Source organism: Carcharhinus amblyrhynchos, chromosome 25 (genome assembly GCF_965287045.1).
Source record: "Carcharhinus amblyrhynchos chromosome 25, sCarAmb.v2.hapA, whole genome shotgun sequence".
Lineage (NCBI taxonomy): Eukaryota > Metazoa > Chordata > Chondrichthyes > Carcharhiniformes > Carcharhinidae > Carcharhinus > Carcharhinus amblyrhynchos.
This window is the reverse complement of record NC_137348.1, coordinates 14,335,301-14,353,375: the sequence shown is the minus strand read 5'-3', so window position 1 is coordinate 14,353,375 and position 18,075 is coordinate 14,335,301. Positions and strand designations below refer to the sequence as shown.

The following is an 18,075-nucleotide window of genomic DNA, read 5'->3' as shown; positions in this document are numbered from 1 at the left end:
CCATTCAGCCCATTGTGTCTGCACTAACTGTCTGACAGAGCACCCCAGCCAGACACAATCCCCATAAACCCAAGAATTTACCCTGGTAATCCCCCAACTTATACATTTTGGGAGACTAAGGGATTGTATAGCATGACCAGTCAACCTAACCTGAACATCTTTGAACTGTGAGAGGAAATCTACACAGACACGGGGTGAACATGCAAACTCCACACAGCCACCCAAAGCTGGAATTGAACCCCCGGGATCCCTGGCACTGTGTGGCAGCATTGCTAACTACTGTGCCACAACTTATTGTTCTAGCCACAGGGTTGTGCCAGATGTTTTAATTACTCATACAGTCTTTAGAACAATTGAAATATAAATGTAAAATATTATAAGCCTTTCTAAAGAAACCAACATTTTTATTTTTATTTGCATCTAGATGCTTATTTTTATGTGGTGCTTTCCTTTATCCATCATTCCTTTTAATCAGCCCTTTAAGGACTGCCAATGTACAAGCTCTGATCCATCCCCTAGAGAAATCCTAAAAAGAGGCCTAGTATAGGCACTTGACTATACAATAAAGCTAAGACTGCAAAGTTCGAACCAGAATAGAAAATCTATCCTACTTTAAAAGCATGGGAAGTTTGGAATTCTGTTTCTCCTCTTTTTATTTAATACCTGTTATTTTTCCCAATCTCACACTTCTCTTTCGGATTGTTGGACAATGCCAAGGGAACTGCGCACTGTCCAAAGGAACTTTGCTACTATCCAGAAGCTATACTCCCATTTCTTTGTGCTTACTCAGAGTGACATACTGTCTGCTCTTGTACAAGACAATATGTTGGAGGTATAGTTCTTCTGGTTCTATTAATGGCGCATTGAAACATAGATATGAAGTTATTAAATAGATATTATCTATTATTAAAATAAATTAGAGGACAAAGAGTTGACAATCCATAACTTTTTATTCAAATATTTATGCAAAATGCAGTCATGCCTTAATTAAATTGTGGCATTTATTATTTACAACAACTCAGATTAAATAACACTTTTTTTCTTAGGTACATTTGAAAGCTCAAATGATCAGTAAAACCCAACAACTTGACATGATGTCCAAGCAATACAAGCAGTTAGAGAAGCGTCTGGAAGAAATGCTATCTAGAATTGCTAAGGAAACAGAGGATATCAAGGATCTGGAAGAGCAGCTGACAGAAGGTAGCTAATAAGAATATTTTATGTTTTGAGGAAGGCTCCTACATGACCAACCTGAACATTGTGCAAATGTGTACTTTGTTGAAATCTTAAGAGAACCTCTAGGGAACAAAGTGCTTAAAGAGCTGCGTTTATTTTTCCTTATTTTAAGTTAAACATCAGATCAAAATGAGGTCCAACCCTAAATATTGGCATGAAGGAGACAACCTGTTCCTTTTAATATATCTGCATATTAATACCTTAAGAAAGAATTGTAATTTAACGAGTTATATTGTGTGTAATATTTAATGCTGCTGAACTAATCAGAATTCCCAAATAGCATGCATAGCAAGTGATGTGACAAGTGCTTTAAGGGTTAACTTGTCCTAATTATTTTTAATAGGCCAGATAGCAGCTAATGAGGCACTGAAGCGGGACCTGGAGGGGATTATTGCCGGGTTGCAGGAGTATTTGGAAAGTGTGAAAGGGCAGGCAAAACAAGCCCGGGAGGAATGCACAGAGCTGCAGAAGGAAAAGGAGGCACTGTTGCATCGATTGGCTGAGCTGGAGCAACAGAAGAATCAGCTTGAAATTGTTGCCATGGATGCAGAGCACTTGCGAAAGGTATGTATTTAAGTGCATTCAGAGCTCTTTGGAACTGTACTATTTTCCTACAGAAGCGAGGTCATCACAATGAACATTTAAGGATAAATTTTCACAAAATATATAAATTTACAATTCAGTTCCGCTTTCACGCAAAATTATTTTATTTGATGATCATGATAAAAGGCTTAATCTCAACAACCTAATCATAATCTGAAATGTACCTACCAAATCAGCAGCTGCAGATAGGAATAGAAATTGACCATCAATATTTATAATGTAGTGTCGTAAAATAACAACAATAAAGTTGCTTATATTAATGTTTCCCTGTTATAATTATACAGACAACATGTTATAGAAGTAAAGATGAATTTGCAAATATTACACTTACTGCAGGTGTAATATAGATACATCTCTGGTTAAATAGTAAGTAATAGATTTACTTGGAAGAATATTGGTAACCTGCACCTTATTGAGTTTTTATTAAGCTACAGGGTCTTTGTTTACTTCTCATTGCAGGAGATGTCTGACCTGGAACATTCTTTACAAGAGCAACAGGAATTAAATGAGTCCCTGCGTCAAGCTCAGGGTGACCTCAGTGAGTATGAAGCTGAATTAGAATCTCAATTGCAAGCAAGAGATACTGAAGCAAACCAGCTTAGAGAAGAACTGCAGCGACTTCAGAAGCTCAGTCAAGTAAGTACAATCTGAGTGCTTGATTCTTATTGTCCCAAAAGTATCATATTTATTTTTATTTACGTGTCTTGAAAAATATGGGGGCCAACTTTCTGCCAAAAAAGTGCCCAATGGGCTTGAAAATGGCAGCTTGTCCTGTCGATTTTTTGGGCAAACATAGTCGGTTGAATTTCTGGTACTCTGCTTCACAGAGCCCGCCAGGGAATTCACGCTGGTAGTGAGGGGCAACTCCAAATCCTGCCCGAGGGGCCAGCATCAGTGTACTGAGCGGGCCACGGCACATACGCACTGGCCCCCTATCGCCAGCCTCCCAATTCCTATTTCAACCTTCCTGTCGGTATTTCCCGGCCTGCTGCGCTACTCGAGCAGTGTAGCAGGCTGGGAAAATTGTGCCCATGAAATAAGTACACAGCCAGTAAATAGTTTGATTATTCATACCAATGTTTATACAGCATAAAGAGTTGGAAATGAATGGCCTTGTGTACTCAAGGTTAATTGGTTGTTAAATTTTCCATCAACTATATTGTAATTATAATTTTTGAACTTTTATTCAGTACTTTAATTAGAGCAAAATTTTATGAGTGGCTAAAATCCTTTTTCAGTGATTCCAGCATTAATTTGTGTTTGATTCCATTAAAAAAATTGATTATTGCTATTTGTACATATTCAAGTTAATTTAGAGGAAAATTGAGACTTGCATTTGTATCACACCCATTGGATGCTTTTGAAGTATAGTCACTATGGCAAGGGAGGAAGGACAGCAGCGACTTTGTGTACAGCAAATTCTTGCAAACAACAATATGATCATGAAACCAGACCATCTGTTTGTGTGATGTTGATGGAGAAATTTAATTAATCATCTATCCTTTCAAAAGCAACTACAGGTCGTAAATGGTGATAAAATAATTTTCAGAAACATAGCCAAAATCATTCATTGTGGATTTCTAATTGAAAAGCATTTTGTAAAATGCAGATCTCCAATACAAGTCTTTTGGCCTGGATTTTGCAGTGGCAATAACAATGGAACTGTCAGCGTTTTACTGTCATTGCTCCATTGAAATGGGCAGAAAACTTTGAGAGTCCACACAAGGCAAAATAGTTCAGAAGTACAGAAGTTGCCATCAGTGATGCTATGCTTCTCCAGACGATGCGCTGTAGAGATACCCCTCTGCAATCAGTGGAATTAATGAGAACTTCTATATTTGTGCTATGAGTCTCAGTATAAAAACACTTGAGAAACTTGCACCTGTTAAATTGATTTATTGTCACATGTATTGGGATACAGTGAAAAGTTATTGTTTCTTGTGCGTTATATAGATAAAACATAGAGTACATAGGGGAGCAGGAAAGGATATGGTGCAGAATGTAGTGTTGCAGTTACAGGTCAGGGAAAGAGAAAAATCAGTTTAATATATGAAAGGACCATTCAAAAGTCTGGTGACAGCAGGGAAGAAGCAATTATTGTGACTATTGGTACGTGTTTTCAGATTTTTGTATCTTTTCCCAACAGAAGGAATTCAGAGAGAGTATGTCTGGGGTGCGAGGGGTCCTTGATTATGCTGGCTGCTTTTCCGAGGCAGCAGGAAATGTAGACAGAGTCAATGGATGGGAGGCTGGTTTATATGATGGACTGGGCTACATTCACAATCCTTTGTAGTTTCTTGCGGTCTTGGTAAGAGCAGGAGCCATACCAAGCTGTGATACATCCAGAAAGGATGCTTTCTATGCTGCATCTGTAAAATTTGGTGAGAGTTGTAGTGGATATGCCAAATTTCCTTAGCCTTCTGAGAAAATGGAGACATTGATGGGCTTTCTTAACTAGCATCAGCATGGAGGGACCAGGATAGATTGGTGATCAGAACACCTAGAAATCTGGAGCTCTCAACCATTTCCACTTCATCATCGTTGATATAAACAGGGGCATGTCCTCCACTGTACTTCCTGAAGTTGATGACTAGCTTCTTTGTTTTACTGATGTTGAGGGAAAGATTATTGTTGCACCATTTCACCAGCTTCTCTATCTCTTTTCTGTACTTTGTGTCATCATTGTTTGAGATCTGACCCACTACAGTGATGTCATTAGAAAACTTGAAAATGGAGTTGGAGTGGAATTTGGCCACTCATCCTTAGGTGTATAAGGACTAAAATAAAAACACAGCAGAATATAGGGAAATATCTGGTCAGATCCTATTTGGAGTATTGTGAGCAGTTTTGGGCCCCATATCTAAGGAAGGATGTGCTGGCCTTGGAAAGGGTCCAGAGGAGGTTCACAAGATTGATCCCTGGAATGAAGAACTTGTCATATGAGGAACGGTTGAGGACTCTGGGTCTGTATTCATTGGAGTTTAGAAGGATGAGGGAGGATCTTATTGAAACTTTCAGGATACTGCGAAGCCTGGATAGAGTGGAAGTGGAGAGGATGTTTCCACTAGTAGGAAAAACTAGAACCAGAGGGCACAACCTCAGGCTAAAGGGACAATCCTTTAAAACAGAGATGTGGAGGAATTTTTTCAACTAGAGAGTGGTAAAGCTGTGGAGGCCAGGTAATTGAGTGTCTTTAAGACAGAGATAGATAGGTTCTTGAGTAATACGGGGATCAGGGGTTATGGGGAAAAGGCAGGAGAATGGGATGAGAAAAAAATTCAGTCATGATCGAATGGTGGAACAGACTCGATGCGCAGAGTGGCCTAATTCTGCTCCCTATGTCTTATGGTCAAAATGTCTTTAAAAGAAATCAGAGTCAACTGGTTTTTGACAGTGTACTAATTTCGTAATTGCTGCTAAACACCCTGATTGTTGCTGAGACACTAATTTTATATTTGTGGTATGTCAACTTCCTACATTACTAAAAATAATTAATGTTTTAAAAACAATAGCCAAAATTTTCCAGCCACTTTGCAGCAGAGGCAGCTTGCTGCTGGTCATTGTTAGGATCTTCCAGTCCCATTGAAGCTGCAGCGTTTTTCATGGCTCGCTCATCCCACTACTGGGGAACCCACAGCAGGGGTTGACTTTTGCAGGACTGGAAGATCTTGCCAGTGGGAAGGGCCAAAATATTCCACACAGTAGTATAAATTCTCTGACCTCGGCCACAGCTGGGATTTTCCAATCCCACTGCAGTGATGGATTTTTGGCTGAGCAGCAAATTCTCCATTCTCACTGGTGGCGGTAGTGGGGTATGTGAGACCTGAGAATTCTGGCCAATGTTTTCTTAAAAATTTGTTTTATCTGGATTTATAAAAAAAAATCAACGTTTTGTTGCCTGAAAATTGTTAGTGATTTAAATATGTAACTTGAGGTAAGTGCTTTTAACCTCCAGTTTGCTGTGTGTGAATACTTACGTATGATTGTTATTTGCATTTGTTGACAATGCTTGTTGCCCACCAAGAGATCCCCTTGGCTATGCTGCTGATTTAAATTGTTCTCGGAAGGGGAAAACCAAGCTACAAAGATCACTACGTCTCTATAGGCATCTTCCTTCGAAATTGGCTGCGAATGCTGTTGCTTCACTTCTGTTTTTGTTTCATTTTGCAGCATCTGCAGATTTTTATTTTTTGTTACAGTTGTGTTTTCTGAGTGAAGAGACATATGCATGCAGTGTTGATGGCACTGTTGGAATAGATGTTCAACTATTCCCAGATTTGAGCAAATTCACATTGGTCTGTACTTCCCTGAAATTGGGAACATCTTTGGCCAGAATGATATTTGAAAGCACTGGAGCATAATATAATTGGGTATTTTGTTCAATGCAAAAATACATCACAATCGTATTAGTCACCTGACCTTTCCCCATATTCCACTTTGTTTTTATTTTTGAATTTTAATTTTTGTGTTTACCAAACTGTTTTGAAAGTGTTAACCCTTATCTAAAGTATAGGTTCCACAAATGTTGGATAACGTGTGATAACTCATCTGTGTGCCAATGCTTATGTATGAACCTTGATAGGAGCAGCAAATCATTCAACTACATGGAGATTTCACCAAACATAATACTTTCCTCCTTGATGAACCAACGAGAGTTGCTCGATAGCCATTAGGAAAAGGAATCCTGGATTTTTATTCTTACCAGCCCAGGGAGACGACACGCAATTTAAGTGTTGCCTTAGTTGAGAACGATTAACAGCACGTGCTCCCTAGTACCTGTCGTTTAGCTATTTCACTGTTTAAGTTTGCAGTGTCTTTAGGAGAACACTTCCTTTCTCACTGCTACAAGTAGAAGTTCCCTTTTTTCCCTCGGTCTTGCACCATGCTATTCTTGCAGCCACAGTTTATATAACTGACTCGTTCCTAACTTCCATCAATGCTGTTCTGAACCAACTACTAGATCACAACCAGAGTAACCCACGTAGGCTACTTGCCAATTCCAAGGAGAAAGCAGTTGGTCTCCATTTGTTATATCGCCCTGGGAAGCACACATGAACAAGCATGGCAGACTGGAAAATTTACTCTGCATGTTATTTGGGCAATGCTTCTTGTAACTACATCCACGAAAGCAAAATGCTGCAGATGCTGTAATCTAAAACAAAAACAGAAAATTCAGGAAAATCTCAGCAGGTCTGACAGCATCTGTGGAGAGAGCTCTGATGAAGGGTCATCCAGACTCACTATTGGCTTTATTGTCTCTCTACAGATGCTGTCAGATCTGCTAAGATTTTCCAGCATTTTCTGTTTATGATGCAATTGCATCCTTAAGTGCTACTTTAAAAAACAATCTTTTTCTTGTTCCATTGATTTTTTTTTGCTTCATTTTTAATGTCTTTATGTTTTGCTCCTTTCTCCTGCTGCCCTTATTGTGATCTCAATGGGCCACCTCCTCTGTAATGATGCTCCTTCTCCAATCACCTGGACTGTAGTTTTGTGTTGTATGACAAGGGATTGGGCTCTTTAGGATTTTTTCTTCTGTGCATGTATGCAAGTCCCTTCTTGGCTGAAGGAACAATAGAAGACTACATATGTGTTGGCCATTTCCTGGCCAATGCATGCATAAAAGACCTCTAGGGACTGCAATCTGCCAAAAATTGCAGCTCCATAGCAGCAGTGGCAGATTCGGGGAGGGGTGGGGGGGAGATGTCGTGGGGCTGTCGCTGGCTGGAGGGAGAGGAGGTGTCATAGAGGTGCTCAAGTAGCACTACACCACTGATTAGTGGGCATAATTTAGAATTAGTTAAGGTAACTCTGAACTTCAGGAAAAGAGCAGATTTTGTTCAAGATCTAATCACTCTAGCCCCTCGGTAATACTTTATTTATAAAAATAGTTCCCTTGCACTTTTTCTTTGCCTGTCTGTGGAGTATGTTACAGCACCAGTGATAGGTATTCCATTCCCTGATAGTTATTGTGATATTATGATGTAGCTTCTTTTAAAACACTGATACACTTCCAGAATTTTAGCAAAATTCAAGGTTCTAAATGATTTAAATGAAGTTAAGGTTCAGATACTTAGTGGACACTGGATCTGTAAGGAACAGCATTACGTGTTCTATTGGATCAGTTTACAAGTGTAACATATAGTACTGTTCACCATTTCATCCACCTGCTCTCAAGAGCTCAGATGCATTTTTGATTAGCAGGCAGATGGTGAGACTTGAATATTCTTGAGCCTTTACATTTCTTAAAATGAATATATGTGTATCATCCTCATAGGAATCTCTGAAAATGGTTGTCTGCTTATTGTTTCCTAGATGGAACAATCTGCGCTGCAGGCTGAGCTGGAGAAAGAAAGACAAGCGCTGGAAAATGCCATAGCACAGGCTCAGTTAGTGGCTGAAAAGGAGCATGAAAACAAGAAGTTAGTCGCACAACTAAAAGGTCTCAAGGTAAGTCAACTTTGACAGTTACTTAAAATACACAATTATGACACTTTTTTCCTAATAAAATTATGTATTAATTTAATGTCATACAGCATTAAGCAGCAATCTCATAATAAAACAAAGCTGATTCCTACATATGGAATAATATAAATTTATGTGCGAAATGTGCTTAAACCTTTGGGTATTACAATTTAAAAATTAATCCTGGACTCAACCTTGTGCTGTAATAGAATACACTAAGAACATAAGAACATAAGAAATAGGAGCAGGAGTAGGCCATCTAGCCCTTCGAGCCTGCCCCGCCATTCAATAAGATCATGGCTGATCTGTCGCTGCTCAGTTCCACATTCCCGCCCTCTCCCCATAACCCTTAATCCCCTCTCTTATCAAAAACCCATCAACCCGCATCTTAAAAATATTTAGCGAGGCAGCCTCCACCACTTCAACGGGCAGAGAATTCCAGAGATTCACCACCCTTTGAGTGAAGAAGTTCCTCCTCAACTCCGTTCTAAACCGCCCCCCTTTTATCTTGAGGCTGTGCCCCCTAGTCCTACTGTCTTTTTTGAGCGGGAAGAGTCTCTCCACCTCTATCCTATCCATCCCATTCATCATCTTATACGTCTCAATGAGATCTCCCCTCATTCTTCTAAACTCTAACGAGTACAAGCCCAGTTTATTCAGCCTCTCCTCATAGCTCAACTCCGGTATCAGCCCAGTAAACCTCCTCTGCACTCCCTCCAAGGCCAAAATATCTTTGCGCAGGTGCGGCGCCCAAAACTGCACACAGTACTCCAGCTGCGGCCTCACCAATGCCCTATACAGCTGCAGCAAGACCTCCCTACTTTTATATTCAATCCCCCTCGCTATGAAGGGCTACCATAATAAATATTTAATATGTAGATAAAATGTCACGTGAATAAATATTGAGTAAATATCTTGCAAAAATGCTGTTAAAGATGTTGTGGACTATGTTGCATTGTTGTAAGGTCATTAAGCTCATGAACTGAGCTGGAGAATTTCATTCTTTATAAATTACTGGTCATAATTTGGTTACTGCTTTACTGTTACACTTCACACTTGATCTAATTCTTTAAACATGTCAATATCAAAGAACAGCAAATTATATTACATGTGCTAATTTGGTGATAACGTGCAGTGCAAATAAATGTGATCAATGTAACTAAATTACTTAGCATCTACACAGCCAAGGATTTATCCACTTTTAACGTATAGTTCAGAAATGTTTGCTATTTTTGTTTTATTGTGTGATTATGAAAATGGGCCTGATCCTAGATCTTCCCAGAGGTTTATACTGCCAGAGAAATGATCAGTAATGTTCTTATCATCAGCTGATTGAAATACTGCATTAGTTTTTCAGGGAGACTTTCTTGTTATTTTTAAAATGGGAACATAATGGCCCATAACTTCCTTGCTCCCTGCTGTCAGATTTGGGGAGTGCTCCAGAGATGTGCTAGGAAATCTCTCTCGGAAGCTCCCAGGGAAGACTTTACGTGGCAGTTGTCCAGAAGTGCTAACTTTCCCTGGATAATTGCCCTATACTGGGAACCATCTGATAAAGCAATTTAAATATCTAAATTTGGATAGTTCTGCCAGTTTTACACCAATAGTTACTCAAAGAGTTAGAAGGAATAAAACTACGTCTGAATTTAATGTAACTATTTTAAATGCCCAGACTGAGCCCCACCTGTTACCTTGCACATTCCGGACCCCCTATCAATCCCCAACCTAATCAACCCACGGGTATTCCCAACTCTCTCCGGCTGCACGGAACTCCCCAGTCTGTGGGGCCAACTCTTAAGTTGCCGTCTGTTCCATCTCCCACCCTGAGTGGACCTGGACCCCCAATCTGCGGGTGCATCCGACCCCTGTGTGAGCAGATCCGACCTCCCCCCAAATTCCATTTGCACTTACCTGGATAGTTGCCTTCTCCCTGGTCTGTCAGGGTCACTGGGCACTTTAAACTACTTTCCAGCAGCCTGTGGGGTTAAAAAGGGTGGTTTGGCCTCCCTGAGTTCGCTGGAATTCTATTACACTATGACCTTTGGAGATTCTTTTGCTGCCCGGGCTCCAAGTAGTTCCAGCCAGCAGAGGTTTGAACAAAGTTTTCCAGAGTGTGTAAATGTGCTTTACACTGTTATAATTCCAGCAGGCCATCACTTTATGTCACAGCATGGAAGTTATGACCCAACTTGGTTTTTCTTTTAAAACAAAACTAGGATTGTTGCTGATCTGCATTTTTCGAACTTTTTTGCTGGCATGGGAACCAAATTTAAATATAGCGTTGCTGTTTATGATGGTGTGTTTATAGTTTAATGAGTTAATCCTTGCATCTGTGGGATCTTTGTTTAAAAACTATGTCCATTTAATAAGATAAGTTCTGTCTCTCTTACTTGCAGTCCACATCTTAAAATTCTTTGCAATTAACCATCTGTGAAGTTGGGGCAGAGTAAAGATTTATTTTGCTTTCAACCGAGACCTGATGTTGCTTGGTGCTGACACAAGAGGTCAAAAAGGGGAAAATGACCTGTCCTCATTGCCTTGAGAAGCACCATTAAAATTTAGCCACTTGGGAGTAGAGTTTTGCACATGACTAGCATTTTTTTTTAGCTGCACTGTGATCAGCAGCAATGCTTATTCCACAGACACGGGTCTGAACCTGTAATCTGCAATATAATTGCAACCTTGTTTAGCCAAGAAAACTGATACTTTTATAAAATGTTGAATATAATGGAATTTCTAATATGTAGGTTGTGGTCTTTCCAGACTGATAATTCCATATTGAAGGAGCAGCTTCAAGAGCTGCAGGCACATATGGATCAGGCAATGAGGACCATGATTCATCCAGAGGAAGTGGCCGCCCGTGTCTCTGAACTCAGAAAAAAACTGGAATCTGGTATTCGGGAAATTAGGTTAGACTTCCAATTTGTTTTAATTCTTCAGTGCGTACTTTTTGAACTTTGGTGATGTTAGAATTTTAAAATACACTCTGGAGGGGGCAATCTTACTGGTTCGTCATGCAGTTGATTGGTGTGGTGAACTGGTAAGATCGTGAGAGCAATGAAAAACCAGGTTCGTGCCTGGTTTCTCACCTCTGGCGATCTTCTCGGCCCTGAATTGTCATAATGGCCTCACCAGCGACAATCACGTATGGTCCCAACCAATGGGGACTGGAGGCCCTTGAGGACCCCTGGGTTTTCGGGGGCAAGGGGGACACTGCAAGACTGGCACAGCAAGCCTGCCACTGAGTATCCTGGCATTGCTGATTGGGCAGCTGATATTGCCATGGGGCGGGGCCATGATGGGGCAGGGATGAAATGACAGATCTTCAGTGCTGCATGTACACTTTACACAAAACAGTGAGAGATCTGTGCGTGAGTAATAGCACGCTCTAGCTGTGAGCAGCCAGCTTTCCAAAGAGCATTGACTCTATCCACTCCCCCTATTGGCAGATATAATGTTTTCTCTTTTTTTCATTGCACTGAGTGGCATAAGATCATGTCTGAAAGCTGATTGAAAAAATGGGTGTAATTCTCTCCTGTTTTCACTTAACTTTCACTCGTTTGGCGCTTAGGTTTGGTAAGATCGCCCTCTCTGTCTAAGTGATTGGGCATGATGGGAAATGAGGAATATTTTGGTTTATTTCTAGGCCCTATAACCAAGGAGACACTTTGGGAAAGAATCTTGCTGGATTGCAGAAGCACTTGAATGAAATTTTAGGCCGTTCACAACAGGAGAAAGAGGAAGCATTACAACATCGGAGGAAGTTGGAACAGGAAATGATGGCATTACAGGACAAACTGAAAAATACTCAGGAGGATTACAAAACTGTTTGTGAAAAGGCGACAGAGACATTGGTAATAATAGATTGATAATGATATCAAATACAATAGTTCAACCAATGTGCAAAAACATTTTTCTTACTCACTTAAAATATTGTAAAATATAATAAATCTTTTAACTAAGATTATATTTTACATTAACAATGATCAGAAAATGTATTTGTATAATTCTTACACATGTGACATGTTAATGTTATGTTAATAGAGTACATTGTGGGGATGTTTTGAGACTGAGGCAACCCATTAATGTACCAATACCCATATATAGAATATAGTTTTGTAATTCTTGCAGGTACATTTCAAAATGAGATTTGTAAACACTGTGGGAAAGAAAAGGAACAAGTGGTTTTCAACCTCTCCTAAATGAAGTCTTCCTGTAAATATTTGCTGACTATTCCACAATTCAAGGATAATGCCTAATCAGGGTTGCAAGCTTCTGTAATGGATCTTAATTTGAATGAACAAGCCAATTCTTGACCCACAGATCTTGGGGCACATGAGGCAGAATCTTTTGTGCAGTAGTGGAATCCGGAATGCAGGATTTGCTCCCTTTGTTTTCCTTCTCTGCCGTTGCTCTGCCTTATTATTAAGATATTGGAAGTCAGCTTGATGGACAAGTTGCCACTCTAAATTGGCAGTTCTCCTAATTATTAATGTTAATACTCCCATGCTTCAAAGAGAACTTCAGACAACTTCAGTTTGAAGCATGTTCTTTGTCCTGCCTTGGAATTTTGGCCATTTGACAGTTGAGAAAACAGGGCTTGGTTTGGAAAGATGCTTTTCAGTCATCCAGGCACAGAGCCGAGTCCATAAAAGTTAATTTTGCAGGTGGTTTGCTGAATGTTTGTGTAACTGGTTTCAATGAATGACACTAGCATTTTTTTGGTGACCCTTCCACTATTTCTGGAGGATGCAATAGCAGTGTTGCTGATGAAATTTTTCAACTGCTCTTGTGCATCACCGATGCATATTCCAGGACTCACTGCAGTACAGATCGTGATGACGACAATGATCTGTCCTCGAGGACTTTTGTTGACTTGCAGAGATCTTTATTATCAAATGCTAGCTGTTATAATTTGTAGAAGTTTGTTTGATGCAGCTGATACTTGCCAGTATGTTGGATTCCTTCGTCAGTGCTGCCTTTTCAGCGAGCTGGCTGTCAAGTTGTAAACACAGTAAGAAGTCTCAGAACACCAGGTTAGAGACCAACCTTGGACTCTAACCTGGTGTTGTGAGACTTCTTACTGTGTTTACCCCAGTACAACGCCAGCATCTCTACATCAAATCTGCCAAGTTGTATCCTTCACCAGATATGGAAGATGGAATATATGGTTGACCAAATGTGGATATATATGAAGTTTGTTTTGGCAACATTCAGAAACCAGTTGTATTTCCTGTGCTCTGAATTAAAGAGGTCAAGAGTCGCTTGCAAATTTGGTGCAGTGTGGGCACTGCAGTTTTGCAAATCACTCTTGTTCTTTAGAATACTGCAATCATCCGCAAACTGTTGTTCACGTATAATTATGATGATCAAATTAGTTTCGGCAAGGAGGTGACTTCAGGCTAAACGGTTTCCCGTTTTAATGCTGACACAACAGGACAGATGATTTTTGATGGGATGAATAGCCATTGTCAAATAAATTGTAAATTATATGGGGGCTCTCACGAAGTCTTATTTGACCCTGATGCAGATTATGAAGGCATCTGTTTCAGATTTCACACAAGGTAGTTATAGTTATATCATCTTGAGGCAATTGCAGGAATGTGATGAAATTTTTTGGACATCAAATCTTTGGAGCACAATCCAGAGTCTTGCAACTTATTAAATAAAATGCTTTAGTTGAGTCACTGAATGTAATGAGGAATTTCTGGTGGTGTTCTCAACATTTTTCTTGGAATGTCTGGAAGCAAATGCCATGTCAGAGCATCCTCCGCAAAGTCTAAAGCCAAACTGGGAGGATTTCCACTGGTGCAGGAAGTAGGCAATTCAAGAAAACATGCTGAGTTTTCCACGATGGGAAAATATCTTGATAGTTTTCGCAGCCTGATGCATCTCTGACCTTGAAGATACAATGGAAAACAAAGTTATAATTATAACTAACTTTCAAAAAACAATGTAACAGTGTAGGCAATAGAGAAAGATTTTTTAAAGCACGATGTTATACATAGGCTAGGAAACAAAAGAGATTATAAACGTACAGGAATGCAATAGGAAAATTTGACCAGGTTCAGGGTGAAATTTTCCTGTCCCACCTGCCATGGGGATCGTAGCAGGTGAGACACAGATCATGCAAAGGTCTGTTGACCTCGGGCAGATTTTTCCGGTCTTGGGGTGAGTGCAACTGAAAAATCCTGCACTTAGAGTCCAGGGATCTCAACTTGAAAACCAATTCTTTAAAATTGGGTAAGAAAGGGCTTTCAGTTTGGCTTGCTGAATGGAAATGCAAAATAAGGCAAGAAGCATTCCACTATCCACCTGCATTCACATTAGCTCTCAAAAGAGGGTATAGTTTTGAAGAGTCCATTTTTTAACTCATATTTGCCTAAGCTTCACTGTCCTGGGTTTCTGTGTTCTACAAGGTAGATTTAAGTGATCTAATATTTGCGATTGCACTTTCTAGAAATTAATTGTAATCTGTTTGGCAGAGAAAATCTCAAAAAGGAGTCAATGAAGCTAAGGCACAGGAGTTGAAGGATGAAATATGGCGGCTCCAGGAGCAATTGACAAACATGCAAGAGTTGCAGGCACTCACAGATGAGCAGCTCCAGGAGGCTGATGCAGATAGAGATAAACTTTTAACAGAACTTGAAGATAAAGAAAACAAGGTAATAAAAGTTTCATTTTATTAATGACTATAAAAAAGTTGATAGAAATCTATTCCTTAGAATGCAACCAATGTAGTTAGCTTAATCTTAACCTATTTCAAAGAAAAGATCACTTAGTTTGCTAGAAATAATTGTTTTTCTTTTCTATTATCTTTCCTCTATTATGTTTGCCACTCCAATATATAAGGGTGTTCATTTCTTTTGACATGACTTGCCTTGGGAATGTCCTACTTGGGAAATTAACATAATAATTAGCATGCCAATAGTGCATTTAACATATTCAACTTCAGGTGCTTTACATAGGCTTAATGGACAAAGATAACTTTTTTTTAATTAGTCACAAGTAGGCTTACATTAACACTTCAATGAAGTTACTGTGAAAATCCCCTAGTCACCATATTCCAGAGCCTGTCTGGGTACACTGAGGGAGAATTTAGCATGGCCAATGCACCTAACCAGCACGTCTTTCGGACTGTGGGAGGAAACTGAAGCACCTGGAGGAAATCACATAGACACAGGGAGAATGTGCACATTCTGCACAGATGGTGATCCAAGCCAGGAATCGAACCCTGGTCCCTGACACTGTGAGGAAGCAGGGCTAACCACTGTGCTTTCGTGCCGTTCACGGATACGCTGGGTACACTTTGAATAAAAATGAATACTCTGCTAAAGAAGGAGATATTAGGAGAAGTACCTAAATGCAGAACATAACTGGGGGAGAATTCTGTGGTTAATTGTGTTAAGGCTGAAGTGTAGCCAAGGAGGTAGAATGCACCATAATCACAATCAAGAGCATGTCATTTATGATTTTGATTAGCGTTGTTTCAGTGCTACAACATAGATGAAAGCCTAATTGGAGAGATTCGAACATGAAGTTCAATTAAAGATCAAGCTTGGAAAGCAAGAATATTGTTTTGAACTTCGGAAAAGAAATGAAGATTGAGCTGTAGTTTGCAAGATTGGAAGTTTGAAGCAGTTGTTTGAAGCGATTGGTTGACCCATGTCGGACGCGGTGGGCTTGAGGAAGAGTTCTCGGAATGCTGCCGGGATAGTTTCCTTGAACAGTGTGTGACGGAACCAACGAGGGAGCGAGCTATCATAGATCTGATGTTATGTAACGAGGCAGGTAGAATTAGGGATCTTGTTGTGAGGGATCCTGTTGGGACAAGTGATCATTGTACGGTTGAGTTTTTGATGCAGATGGAGGATGAGAAAGGATGAGGACCTGTGTCCTCTGTTTGAACAGAGGGGAGTACGATAAGATGAGAGAGGAATTGGCAAATGTAGATTGGGGGCGCAGATTGGTCAGTAGGACTGCTGAGGAACAGTGGAGGACCTTAAAGGAGATCTTTTTCGGTGCTCAGCAGAAATATATTCCGATGGTAAAGAAGGAACGTAGGAGAAGGGATAATCAGCCGTGGTTATTGAGGGAAATAAAGGAGAGTATTAAATTAAAAGCTGATGCGTTTAGAGTGGCTAAAAGTAGTGGGCGAGTAGAAGATTGGGAGAGGTTTAAAAATCAACAAACAATGACTAAGAAGTTGATAAAGAAAGGAAGGATAGACAATGAAGCTAAACTGGCACTAAATATAAAAAGGGACAGTAAAAGTTTTTACAAATATATAAAGAGGAGGAGGCTGGCTAGAGTGAATGTTGGACCCTTAGAGGATGAGAGGGGGGATTTAGTGGTGGGAGATGAGGAAATGGCGGAGGCCTTAAATAAGTTTTTTGCCTCGGTCTTCACGGAGGAGGACGTGAATAGTTTGCTGGATATTAAAGGTAGAAGGATGGTAGGAGTTGAGGGCCTGAATGCGATTACTGTCACTAGAGAGGTAGTGCTTGATCGACTAGTGGGACTGATGGTGGACAAGTCCCCAGGACCGGATGGAATGCTTCCCAGGGTTCTGAAGGAAATGGCAGAGGTGATAGTAGATGCCTTAGTGATTATTTACCAAACTTCGCTGGATTCCAGAGAAGTGTCGGAAGACTGGAAAACGGCTAATGTTACGCCGCTGTTTAAAAAAGGTAGCAGGCAAAAGGCAGGGAATTATAGGCCGGTTAGTTTAACGTCTGTTGTTGGAAAAATGCTGGAACCCGTCATCAAAGAAGAAATAGCGAGGCATCTAGAGAAGAATTGTTTGATAGAGCAGACGCAGCACGGATTCGTTAAGGGGAAGTCGTGTTTGACAAATTTATTGGAATTCTATGAGGATGTGACTAGTGCGGTAGACAGAGGGGAACCAGTGGATGTAGTGTTTCTCGATTTTCGGAAGACGTTTGACAAGGTGCCACACAAAAGGTTGCTTCAGAAGGTTAGGGGGCATGGAATTGGGGGTAAGATGTTAGCGTGGATAGAGGATTGGTTGTCTAATAGGAGGCAGAGAGTTGGTATCAATGGGTGCTATTCTGATTGGCGGTTGGTGACTAGTGGAGTGCCACAGGGATCAGTGCTGGGGCCTCAGCTATTTACCATTTATATAGATGATCTGGAGGAGGGGGCTGAGTGTAGGGTGTCGAAATTTGCTGATGACACAAAGATGAGTGAAAAAGCAAATTGTGCGGAGGGTGTGGAAAGTCTGCAGAGAGATCTGGATAGGCTGAGCGGGTGGGCGAGGACCTGGCAGATGGAGTATAATGTTAGCAAGTGTGAGGGTATCCACTTTGGCAGGAATAATAGTAGGAGGGATTACTATTTAAAGGGCGAAAAGCTGCAGCATGCTACGGTGCAGAGGGACCTGGGGGTCCTTGTGCACGAATCGCAAAAACCCAGTCTGCTGGTGCAGCACGTGATCAAGAAGGCGAATGGGATGCTGGCCTTTATAGCGAGGGGGATAGAATATAAAAGCAGGGAGGTCTTGCTGCGACTGTACAGAGCACTGGTGAGGCCGCAGCTGGAGTACTGTGTGCAGTTTTGGTCGCCGCACTTGCGTAAGGATATTTTGGCCCTGGAGGGAGTGCAGAGGAGGTTCACTAGGCTGATACCAGAGATGAGGGGGTTGGACTATGAAGAGAGACTAAATAGACTGGGTCTGTACTCGTTGGAGTTTAGAAGGATGAGGGGGGATCTTATAGAGACGTATAAGATAATGAAGGGGATGGATAGGGT

At 40.6% G+C, this 18,075-nt stretch overlaps 1 protein-coding gene across 4 annotated transcripts in view; it reads left to right on the top strand.

Annotated features, from left to right (window-relative positions):
- cntrl (centriolin) overlaps positions 1–18,075 on the top strand; it is a 125,385-nt gene that overhangs the window by 52,748 nt on the left and 54,562 nt on the right. For all 4 annotated transcript variants that reach the window (XM_080212526.1, XM_080212527.1, XM_080212524.1 and 1 more), the window contains exons 12-18: positions 1,047–1,200; positions 1,580–1,800; positions 2,299–2,475; positions 8,155–8,289; positions 11,068–11,213; positions 11,951–12,158; positions 14,790–14,969. In XM_080212526.1, the coding sequence (XP_080068652.1) occupies positions 1,047–1,200; positions 1,580–1,800; positions 2,299–2,475; positions 8,155–8,289; positions 11,068–11,213; positions 11,951–12,158; positions 14,790–14,969 (1,221 nt within the window). The remainder of the gene's footprint in view (positions 1–1,046; positions 1,201–1,579; positions 1,801–2,298; positions 2,476–8,154; positions 8,290–11,067; positions 11,214–11,950; positions 12,159–14,789; positions 14,970–18,075) is intronic.